Source organism: Myotis daubentonii, chromosome 3 (assembly GCF_963259705.1).
Source record: "Myotis daubentonii chromosome 3, mMyoDau2.1, whole genome shotgun sequence".
Taxonomy (NCBI): domain Eukaryota; kingdom Metazoa; phylum Chordata; class Mammalia; order Chiroptera; family Vespertilionidae; genus Myotis; species Myotis daubentonii.
In genome coordinates, this window is record NC_081842.1 from 200,558,740 (window position 1) to 200,570,984 (window position 12,245).

The 12,245-nt window shown below is 40.3% G+C and overlaps 1 protein-coding gene and 1 non-coding gene across 26 annotated transcripts in view; both read left to right on the top strand.

Annotated features, from left to right (window-relative positions):
- Positions 1 to 12,245, top strand: part of PUM1 (pumilio RNA binding family member 1) — a 128,327-nt gene that overhangs the window by 99,545 nt on the left and 16,537 nt on the right. For 22 of the 25 annotated variants that reach the window (XM_059690443.1, XM_059690457.1, XM_059690451.1 and 19 more), the window contains 3 exons: positions 2,906 to 3,173; positions 4,735 to 4,864; positions 7,370 to 7,504. In XM_059690443.1, coding sequence (XP_059546426.1) covers positions 2,906 to 3,173; positions 4,735 to 4,864; positions 7,370 to 7,504 — 533 coding nt within the window. The remainder of the gene's footprint in view (positions 1 to 2,905; positions 3,174 to 4,734; positions 4,865 to 7,369; positions 7,505 to 12,245) is intronic. The other 3 variants (XM_059690452.1, XM_059690445.1, XM_059690448.1) reach the window with 1 other exon arrangement.
- LOC132232141 (small nucleolar RNA SNORD103/SNORD85) lies at positions 8,868 to 8,952 on the top strand. Its single transcript, XR_009452288.1, has one exon. It is a non-coding gene; the product is annotated as a small nucleolar RNA SNORD103/SNORD85 (small nucleolar RNA).

Sequence of the window (12,245 nt, forward strand, 5' to 3'; positions counted from 1 at the left end):
TGACTGTGTCAGTTTGCTGATTATAATGTAGTACCTGGGAACATTTCTTTTCTTTTTTAGATTTGTTTACTTACTTTCTCAGTAACAAAAGTTGTATGTAGCCCTAGATGGTTTGGCTCAGTGGATAGAGCATCGTCCTGCGCACTAAAGGGTCCAGGTTTTGATTCCAGTCAAGGGCACATACCTCGGTTGCAGGCTCAGTCCCCGGCCCTGGTCTCCCTTGCCCTGGTCTGGGCACGTGCGGGAGGCAAACCAATCACTTACATCGATGTTTCTCTGTCTTTCCCCCTCCCTTCCACTCTCTCTAAAAATCAATGGAAAATAGCCTGGGATGAGGATTAACAATAACAAAAAAGCTGTATGTACGTATGTTATGTGTGTATGTGGCTCTGTGTATGCAGCCTGGCATCCAAGGAGACCAGAACTCAAAATCAAAACCTCAGAACAAATTTATAAAACTTTACTTTAGACTTTACACGTGATGTACTCCAGTCAGTGAATCCAGTCTTAGGCATTAGTCAGTATGCTTTTTGGCCACAGTAACAGAAAATGTAATTGTGGTTGAAACATTAAGTGTAAACATTAAGTGTATTCTGTTGGCTCATATCAGTGTAGAACAGGGGTCCTCAAACTTTAAACCAGGGGGCCAGTTCACTGTCCCTCAGACCGTTGGAGGGACGGACTATAGTTTAAAAAAAAACCTAGTCGGCTGCTAAGCAATAGGCAGCTGCGGCAAAAACACCCGGCGGGCCAGATAAATGTTTCCGGTGGGCCGCATGTGGCCCGCGGGCCGTAGTTTGAGGACCCCTGGTGTAGAAATAGGGCAGAGTTCAGGATTGGTTCCTGTCATTCAATCTTGTCACAAAGGATCTTGTTATAAGGATATGTGTCGGGCCTTTTAGGATTCGGTTCTTTTCTCTGTTGATTGGTTACTTTTCCCTAAGTGCTTTTGTCGGTGACAGATTCTTAAAATACCTTGAAATTATTTTCAAAACGTTGTGTGTTCATGCTACTTTCTTTTCCTTAAGCATCTTACTTGCTATTATCACACTCTCCCAGTACCTGTGACCTACTTGATTGCCATCTCTGCCCATTTCCCCCCAATCTCAAGTCAGGGAAGAAAGTATTGCTTCTGAAACAGAATAAAGAACACACATATGGCTACTGTTCTCTTTTCTTATAAACCCCTCTCTTTTCTTAAAGGAATGTTTTCCATTTGGATTAAGAAATATTGTGGAATTTGACAAGAATAACAGTGTCCTTTAGAATAAGCAAACTTGATATAGTTGAGTCTGAAAATGGACCTGTCTAGTTGCAAGGGCACTGACTCTGAAATTAAGAGTCCTGTGACAATTCTGGCCATGATTGTTTGTGTCTTTGGGGGAGCATTTGGGCCTTAATGCTCTGTTATATACATGGGAATTTAAAATCTTTCTAAACATTTTCCTAAAGTGCTTCCTTATCATAGAGCTTGGCTTAGGGCAAATGCTCAATACAAATGTATTACAAATTTTAACACTTTGAGCCTTTTCCAGTTGGTCTCATCACTTTCATTGAGACTCAGAAGTTTGAAGATGAGCCCTAGAATTCTGTGGAGAAATCCAAGCTGGGTATATTTTTGTAGCTACCATTAATCTCCAAATCAGACATTCATTAAAACTCATGAAGAAAGAAGTTCACCTTAAGTGACTTTTCTCTTGGATCCTGAATTGTTATTCATCTACATACTCTTTTTGGTTTATGTGTATTTCTTATCTACTTTACTTTTTTGTTTAAAAGGAGGGGGGGGGGGTGAGGCAAAAGAAAAGGCTTCACATTCATTTTATAAAAGGCTTTACATTCTTTTTATGTTATGTAAAAATTATGCCAATATTGGGAATATATGTACTCAATATAATTTATTACTCTGCTTTACATAGTTGTTTTGAAGATTAGTTTTTAAATTGATTTTTGGAAAGAGGAAGGGAGCCGGGATGGGGGGCAGAGAAACATTGATCAGCTGCCTCCTGCACACCCCTTATAAGGGATCGAGCCTGCAACCCGAGCATGTGTCCTGACCAGGAATCAAATCAACATTTTGGTGCATGGGGTGATGCCCAACCAACAGCCACACCAGCCAGGGCTGCTTTACATTTTGATAAGCCTTTTGGTCTTATCTTTGTTTTACTTGTTTAGGAATTTACAATTATTATTCCCTGGTTATCAGTCACAGCAGCAATATCAGTGGCATGAAAGTTGTTGCTACTGTATCATTTCAGGCTGTGTCTCAACAGAAGGTGTTAAGAGCTGCCATTCCTGATGAAGAACTTGAAAACCTTCTATTTCAAAGCATATGACCTTTTTTTCTACCCCTGATGTGTAATCCTTGGCCTAAGGTGCCTTAATAATTTTTAGACTTCTTTTCAGCACCAGAATCATTTCTTCAAAGATTTTTTTTGGTGACTCTCTTTATAAGACAGGCAAATCTGAAAACCCCAATTTTTTTTAAGGGGTGGGTTTCAGATGGGAGAGTGGGGATTATTCCCTAAGGGCAAAAATGAGCACAGAATGGAAAGCCACTCAAGTCTCCATGCATTTTGTGTTTTCTGATTCTTGGTGCTCAGGTTCTGGTTCACAAGGCAGGAATTTTAATGGCTTCACTAACTGTTCCTCCATTTTTGCTAGCAGTATCCTATCAGTGGTTAAAAGCATTCCCCAGATAATGTTTGTGCTAATGTTTCTTTCAGCTTGCTGAATTGCCCTTATGGAAGCCGTGGCACTAATAGAATTTAATCTTAATGCAAAAGCAACAGAATTGAAAAGGAATCAGAGATGATGTAGGCTTTCACGTATGGGATGCTTTTTCCACTCTTGAACAAAGTTCCTTAAGAATGAATCTTGAGTTCTCCTGTTCTGTAACCAACAGGAGGACTCACAAATGGCAGTGGAAGATACATCTCTGCTGCTCCAGGCGCGGAAGCCAAGTACCGCAGTGCGAGCAGTGCCTCCAGCCTCTTCAGCCCTAGCAGCACCCTTTTTTCTTCCTCCCGTTTGCGATATGGAATGTCTGATGTCATGCCCTCTGGCAGGAGCAGGCTTTTGGAAGATTTTCGAAATAACCGGTACCCCAATTTACAACTGCGAGAAATTGCTGGGCATATAATGGAATTTTCCCAAGACCAACATGGGTCCAGGTGAGGACTTGGCTTTGGCACTTAAGGTAACTGAAATCTTAATGCCTTAAATTCCATTCCTCAAATACGTATACACTAAGTAAATTGCTATAAAATAATTGAAGCAGTTGCTTCTTAGTGTACTTTCCATTATTTTAAAGAAACTGGGATTATGAAGGTCGCCAGATACACAAGTGATTGAAAAGAACCATTTAGAAATTGAAGTTGGGATCACATGCATAATTAAAATAAACTTTCTTTTTCAAACAAGCCTTTTTACCTTTCTGAAATATTAGCCTGATGTTTCTAATTCACGAGAACCTCACAGAATGGCTACAATTTAAGAAACAGAAACACTACCACAAAGCATATATCCGCACATGTTTGCTATTTGAATCCCTGTTAAGAGCTACTCAAATATAAGTTGGACCTCTGCTTGCTGCTCAGGATTAAGACAACTCCATCACTTTTTTGTTGTTGTTTTATTCTATAGAAGTGAGAGTCTGCATAGAGGTGAGAGAAGCAGCTCTTACAAAAACAGAATTTGGCTTGGGTTACTTCCGCCTGTTTGACTATTCATTTGGCTTCACAGAAAGGAACTCTGGTCCTGGGGAGAAAGCATAATTATGATGTTGCCCATCCTTTCCTATTTGTCTCCATTTCTCTTTCTCTCTGACTATGCCCACTGAAACAGCTTCTACAAAACCTACTTTCTCACTAAGTTCTGCCAGCTTGCTATTGGGCAAGGATTTCTCATATTTGGATCCTGTAGACCAGATTGAAAGACAACATGATTTTTCTGATAATCATCTGAATCAAAGAATTGTTATTTAGATTGGCAGATTGAGTAGCCACTACTTCAGACATTTATAACAACTGTTCCACATCCTTAATGAGTATTGCTTCATATGAATATGAGGTGAATAATATAGCAAGGACCATAAGCTTTAATCCTCTTAATGTGGGACTGGTTTCTAAAGGAAAAAGTTCTCCTTGTGTTATGCCCATCTTCACCCTCTCCTCTCTTTTCCTATTTCCCCTTTTCGCCTCAAATCCACATATAATTACAAATTTGTACATATGTCCTACTGTAATGAAATATGCTCACACTTAACCCTTTGAGTGCCAACCAATATCCTAGGAACTATGCTAAAATTGCCAAGGCATTTTGAGTTAAGGTTTTTAAATTTTTTTTCCCACATAAAGAGTGAACTACTAGCATCTAATAGTGACATTGTAGGAGGAGCGCGATAGCGCTCCCAGCACTTTTGGCGAAAGATAGGAGGAGCACAGTCGCGCTCCCCGGCACTCTAGGGGTTAAATCTACTTTTAAAAGCTCAGTTAAGTTAGGGTATACTTCACACTATAAACATTTTTTCCTTTTTAGAAATTCTTCAATTAAGTGAGCTCAAGGGATTCATTTAAATAACAATTTTATTTGTGCACCCATGTGCACCTGCACCTGTGTAAATGTACACACATATATTTTCAGAAATGATTCATTATACAAATTGAGCTAATTCTTATTTATTTCCAAGTCTTTCTAAAATGCTGTGATTGCCCTTTTTACTTCGCACTTCAGATTCATTCAGCTGAAACTAGAGCGGGCCACACCAGCTGAGCGCCAGCTTGTCTTCAATGAAATCCTACAGGCCGCTTACCAGCTAATGGTGGATGTATTTGGAAATTACGTCATTCAGAAGTTCTTTGAAGTAAGCCTTTGTACTTTCTATCCTTTGACTTTAGAGACTCTGCAGAGCATTTTGATTTTCATTAGCTGTTTTTAGAATTGTCATCCCATTCCAGTCCTCAAAATGAAGTGTGTGTGGGCTTTTTAAAGAATTTTTAAATGTTTTCCAATTCATTTGCAGATGCCAGTCTAATTTAGAACTGTGTTTGGAGAATCGTTGTCCCCATTTAGCATCTCTAGTACGTTATTTCTGGTTGTTACAATAGTTTTACTAAAATGTAATTTTTTGAGGAAATAATTCTTGTAAGATAATTTTAGCGAGATCACAATAAAGTGTTCTAAAAAATGAATTTTTTTTTTTTTTTTTTTTAGAATTTCTAGAGAATTATCTTTGAACACCAACTCTACTGTTTTTCATCATAAACTATAGTCGTGAAGATTGTTAAACACTTACTGGGTCATCCTTCGGCCTTGGTTTCTTAGTTTTCCTCCATGAATGTGAATAATGGCCACCTCTGTTATCATTGTCTTTGGAAAGGATTAATGAGATGGTTGGGTTAGGTCTGTTCCCTTAGTTAACTAAACTCTTAGAAAGGTGGGGATTCTTGGCTTACCATTATAGCCCTGGTGCACTGGGATCAACAACTCCAAGCTATAAATCCAGAAAGAAATGAAACATTGAGGTGAAGAAATGAGTACAAGGGAAAAGTACTGGAATTGTACGTCTTTGCTGCAGAACAAAATAAATTTGTTAGCTTCTTATGTATTATTTTGTTTGATTTATGTGAAGATTTAAAAAGTGGCTCACTCAGCCTATATCTTCCTAACTTGTCTTGTAAAGACTTAAGTTCTTTGACACTTAATTCTCCAGCTATGGACTAAGAGTCCAACCTAAACATGACTTGTAATTTTGATTTAGAATATCTTTTCACTTATTTTTGTCATAGGTAGAAAAATATAGGAGTCTCCAGCTCCAGATCTCTGTAGCTAGTGGTAGCTGAACAAACAGTGGCTTACAGCCATGTGATTTGGGACAAGGTATAAAAAGGTCCCTGACTTAGAGAAAGTGGACCTTAGTTCCCTTGTATAGAAAATGAGTGGGCTGGGCATAAAGTCTCTTGAGTCTCATGATTATGCTATTCAAACAAAACTAAAAAGCCAAGATGGAAAATCATTCTAGGAAGAGTTTTAATATTGTGCAGCTTTACCTTTTGATTTTCTTTTTCCTCCTGACTCGGTTTCATTGTATAATAGATAATACATATCAGTTCTTGGAATGATATTGAACACTAATTCAAAACAGAGTGCCCATATGTGCTTTGGCTTAAATTTCATATAGATGAAAGAACTTTTCAATCCCTGGACCTCAGATACCTCTAAAGTGCTGTTGATTTTCTGTAATAAGTCCTTGAATCTTCCCCAGATATTTTGTAAAGCCCTATGAATTCTGTCTACCACATGTATTATTATTTTAAGAGTAAACATAAATGCTCTTATAATTAATCAAGTATAGATTTATTTAATAGTACTAATACATCAATGGCAACTTTGATGAATGACATTTTTGTTTGGCAGATATTAATAGTAAAACCACTACTGTTGATAGCTGAGAAATTTTTTTAAAATTAAAAACTGTTCCTCATAATCAGAGACTGAAAACTATTCTCTTGAAGAAACAAATGCTTTAAAAAATATATATGTTATTGATTTCAGAAAGGAAGGGAGAGCCCTAACCGGTTTGGCTCAGTGGATAGAGCGTCAGACTGCGGACTCAAGGGTCCCAGGTTTGATTCCAGTCAAGGGCATGTACCTGGGTTGCGGGCACATCCCCAGTGGGGAGTGTGCAGGAGGCAGCTGATCGATGTTTCTCTCTCATCAGTGTTTCTAACTCTCTATCCCTCTCCCTTCCTCTCTGTAAAAAAAATCAATAAAATATATTTTTTTTATAAAAAGGAAGGGAGAGGGAGAGAGAGAGAAACATCAATGATGAGAGAATCATTGATCGGCTGTCTCCTACATGCCCCCTACTAGGGATTGAGCCTGAAATATGGGCATGTGCCCTTGACGGGAATTGAACCCAGGACCCTTCAGTCCGTAGGCTGACACTCTATCCACTGAGCCAAACCGGCTAGGGCAGTGGTTGGCAAACTGCGCCTCACGAGCCACAATCTGCTCTTTGGCCCCTTGAGTACGACTCTTCCACAAAATACTGGCTCTTCCACAAAATACCGACTTCTGCGCATGGGCCACGAAGTTTCAATCACACTGTACGTGCGCGACTGCACGTGGTATTTTGTGGAAGAGCCACACTCAAGGGGCCAAAGAGCCGCCTGTGGCTCGTGAGTCACGGTTTGCCGACCACAGGGCTAGGGCAAAAACATAGGCTTTTTAAACAAAATGTTTTAATCATAGGTGACCAGGCTAAAGGAGGCATACCAATGGTTTATACAGAATAACAAATGCTTTGCTTTCTCTGGTTTCTTTCCTTCTACCTAAGTAATGGTGTTCACCCAAACATTATGTCTAGTTTGGCAGCCTTGAACAGAAGCTGGCTTTGGCAGAACGGATTCGAGGTCATGTCCTGTCATTGGCACTGCAAATGTATGGCTGCCGTGTTATCCAGAAAGCTCTTGAATTTATTCCCTCAGACCAGCAGGTAATTGTAAGTTTCCCCTTTAACTTTTCTCTTGGTGTTTGATGTTTCTCCATGGCACATGTAGTGAACCCTGTAAACTTGCCAGTTTTCACTTTTACAGTTTTTCTTTGGTGCTTGTGGCTGCCGTTCTGTGCATGGCAAGCATGAACTGTGCAATTTGTAAATTTATAGTAGATTAAGTGTCTTGTGTTAAAACCAGTGGTTTCAAACACTCTTCAACAGTCTTTAGTAGGTGCAATTCTACAGGTCATTTTTTTGTTTGTCAAGACTTGAAGGCTGTAAAATACTAGTAACTTGTCATTTTCTTCAGTTTGAACTGACATTTCAACAAATCAAACTTTAATCCAAACCACCTTCCATTTTCCTTCATTTACTCTCTCTTATTCATCCACCATACCACCATTTACCCAAGGAGTGTCTTCCCAATGCAGTGGCTGGCCTGGCACATTGACCTGATGCCCACTTTGTGCCAGACACCAGCACAGAGATGACCAAGATGATCCCTGCCCTCAGAGCACAGTGGGGAAGAGCGATGGGAAGCAGTGGTGAGAGCACGTGCCCCGAGTCTTGGAAGGAAGGCTTTAAAAAAAAAAAAAACCACAAAAAAAAAAACAACACCCCAAAACCTCACCAAAGGTTATTTCCCATTGTTTTTAAAAAAATATTTTTATTGCTTTCAGAGAGAAAGGGAGAAAGATGGAAACATCAGTGATGAGAGAGAATTATTGATCGGCTGCCTCCAGCACGTCCCACACTGGGGAGCACACCCTACACTGGGGCTCGAGCCCGAAATCCGGGCATATGCCTTTGACCAGAATAGAACCCGGGACCTTTCATTCCGTAGTCCGACGCTTTATCTACTGAGCCAAACTGGCTAGGAGTTCCTTTGAATTTTAGAGAGAATGGAAGGGAGGGAGGGGAGTGAGAGACAGAGAAACATTTATGTGAGAGAGGTATATTGGTGGTTGCCTCCCACATGCACCCTGATGGGCTGGGGATCAAACCTGCGATTCTTTGGTACTTATGCCAATGCTCTAATCACTGTGCAACGTTGGCACGGACTGAAGGAATGCTTTGCACGAGGAGAAGTCCACGCTAAAGAGGAGTCAGACAAGGAAAGAGAACAGGGACAGAAGTCGAAAGCGCTGGGTATTGTGAGTGGGAGCTGACCAGGAAAGCACCTGCAGAGGCCAGTGATTCAGGAACAGTCAGAGCAGGTCCATCCAGCCCCACAGAGACCACAGGGCTCAGGCAGCCAGATTAACCCCCAGGTAGGTGTGCTGCCAGCCTTGGGGTGCTTCTCATCTGAACCCTCAGCCTTTGGGCTTTGAACTCACTCAGCCCTTCTCAGTGGGAGGGGATGCCTTGGTCTGGCAGTGATGAGCCACTTGCCCTCACTGAGAGCAAAGTTCAGTGACGAGAATCTTTGTTATGGACTCGAGTTCTGAGCCAGACGAAGCACCTGCCACCTCCAGTTCAAAGCAGAGCAAAACAAAACACTGCATTGGTGTTGGTGATGGCAATTGAAGGCTGGGGGTGTCCAAAGTCCTTGTGGTGTGAGGCTCCTAGAAATGTGGGTCAGGAGGCTGGTGAAGGCAGAGGGAATGTTGGAGACGTGTACAGCAGCTTGGAGTTTGTTCATTCAGTGCTCAGTACTGGAGACGCTGCAGTGATACGGGGTGGTGTGTGTAAGCAAATAGAAGCAGGGTGAGACTTACTATTAGTAGTTTTCTTCTAATGTTCATATTATTATGGTTTTAATTTTACCTGGGATTTTCAGGGATGAAAATTTCATGGTCAAATCTCTCTTTAGTTTTCTGGGTGTTTTTGAACATGGAAGTTTCTTTCTGATATCTATATATCTATATCTCTATATCTATATCTATCTATCTATCTATCTATCTATCTATCTATCTATATATATATATATACTTTATATATATTTTAACAACTTTAAAGCCCATTTACTGAAAGATATCAGGAATATTATAGTTTCCTGGCTATTTTTTCCATCTTTGCCCTCTCCCATGATTGTGATAACTTGTTGATTTGGTCTCCTAACTTTTCAGATTTCATTATTTTCTGATTGGATCCCAACATTATAGTAGTTTTCTACCTTCTTCCCATTCCCCCTAGCTGTTGTTCTTTCTAGCCTACATTTCTGTATATCTTTTCCTGGTCTGGTTTCTCTATGATAAATTGTTCTGGGTCTGAACTCCTCCTCCTGCTGTTGATAATTTTTTGTTTTCCAGATACAAGTTTGTTATTTTATGTGAAATGGTTTAATCTCTAGTGGTTTCTTTGAGCTCAAGAAAATATTTAGGGAAGCCACCTCCCCTTCATTTCCATGATAAGTCTTCTTTGCCTTTATATAAACATCATTCTCTACTTATCAGTCCCATAACTATATTTTCAGGATAAAGCTGGGGGTTTTTTTTTGACATTTGATTGCTTTAGGAAACTTTCCCAATTTTATTGCCTTTTGCTTGTCTTTGGCATTGTAACCTTGATTTTTTTTTTCTTTTTTTTAAATCTGAAGACCTCTTAGATGCCTTGACATATTCACCATCTCTGGAATTTAAGACATTGCATTCATAAATGTCACCATTTTAAACTGGCTCCTAGCCTTCCACCATAAGTATGGAGTCATTACAGTGGAGCTAATATATAGAGATTGGGCATAGCAAAGACATTGGATAGTGAATACCAGGTTCCAGACATGCGTGGTGCAGGTATTCAGCTTCAAGATACATGAGACCCGATGCAGCAAGTTTGGGGGAAGGTCTCTAGTCAGAATCTCATCATTCTGTTTTCTATACCCTTGTCATCTCCACTCATAACCTCCTCACACAAACCCCTCAGTGCCTGTCCTGCTCCTGTTTTCCCTGACTTTGGACACTTTTCATCAATTAATTGAGAGTACTGTTTCTTCTACATTGCAGTCACTGTGGCCTGGTGGAAGTGTGTTGGCGTCACAGACCTGGGCTATAATTCTGATTTAGTCACTAGCTATAGTTTTAAATACCTTGCTTAACTCTTTGAGATTTAATTTTTTTTTTAATTAATTAACTTCTTAATCCTCACCCGAGGACCTTTTCCCATTGATTTTTAGAGAGAGTGGAAGAGAGAGGGAAAGACAGAAATATCGATGTTGAGAGAAACACATCAATTAGTTGCCTCCTGCATGATGCCTGACCAGGGCCTCGGCTGGGGGAGTTGCCTGCAAATGAGGTACATGCCCTTTGACTGGAATCAAACCTGAAAGCCTTCGGTCCCCAGGCCGATGCTCAAGCCACTGAGCCAAACTGGCTAGAGCGAGATTTAATTTCTTTATATATAGGTTGCAAGGAGGTCTGGAGGATAATAAATAATTGACAGGTGGTTTACTGACACACACTGTTTTGTCACACATAGGAACCATATTGCTTGTGTTTGAATCTTGGCAGTTTAGGTCTGTGATTTTAACAAGTCATTTAATTTGTCTGTCTTGGGTTTTTTATTTCTTTAAAAAGTATTTTTTATTGATTTAAAGGGAGAGAGAGGGAGACATTAGTGATGAGAGAGAATCATCGATTGGCTGCCTCTGGCTGCCTCCTGCATGCAAGTTGTCGTCGTCGTCGTTGTCGTCCCCCCTCCCCCAATCGGGGATTGAACCTGCAACCCGGGCATGCACCCCACCTGGTTCATGGGTCGATGCTCATCCACTGAGCAACACTGGTGGGCTGTCCTGGTTTTCTTTCTTTTTTTAAAAATATATTTTATTGATTTTTTTACAGAGAGGAAGGGAGAGGGATAGAGAGTTAGGAACATCAATGAGAGAGAAATATCAATCAGCTGCCTCCTGCACACTCCCCACCGGGGATGTGCACGCAACCAAGGTACATGCCCTTGACCGGAATCAAACCAGGGACCCTTGAGTCTGCAGGCAGACGCTATATCTACTGAGCCAAACTGGCTAGGGCTGTCTTGATTTTCTTATCTATAATAGTGTCTAGACCAGGAGTGGGCAAACCTTTTGACTCGAGGGCCACAATGGGTTCTTAAACTGGAACAAAAGCATGGATGGAGTGTTTGTGTGAACTAATATAAATTCAAAGTAAACATCATTACATAAAAGGGTACGGTCTTTTTTTTTTTTTTTTTTTTTTTTTTAGTTTTATTCATTTCATAGTTTGCCCATGGCTGGTCTAGACCATAGGATTATTATGAGGGTTCATTGTGTCAAAGGATGTTAAGCAGTTAGAGGTATGCCTAGCCTATCGTGAGCTCTAGATTAACAACTATCATTATTAATATTACATATCTCACAGAGCTGTCATAATAGAAACATGTTGAATTGCTTGTGAAATTCTCTAATGAGGTGTACTTGATATAGGCTCCATTCTATTTGAAGATGTCTACATTAAAAAAATATTTTTTTATTGATCTCAGAGAGGAAGGGAGAGGGAAAGAGAAATAGAAACATCAGTGATAAGAGCGAATCATTGATCAGCTGCCTCCTGCATGCCCCCCTACTGGGGATTGATTCTACAACCTGGGCATGTGCCCTTGACTGAAATCGAACCTGGTACCCTTCAGTCTGCAGGCCGATGCTCTATCCACTGAGTCGAACCAGCTGGGGCAAGATGTCTACATTTTTAATCTTCCAGAGGTCTTTTGCAAGTTAGAATAGTTTTTTAGACTGGTTACTGTTACAGGAGGTTTGCTAACCTGTGGAAAAACTCTATTCATCATTTATTGCCATAGT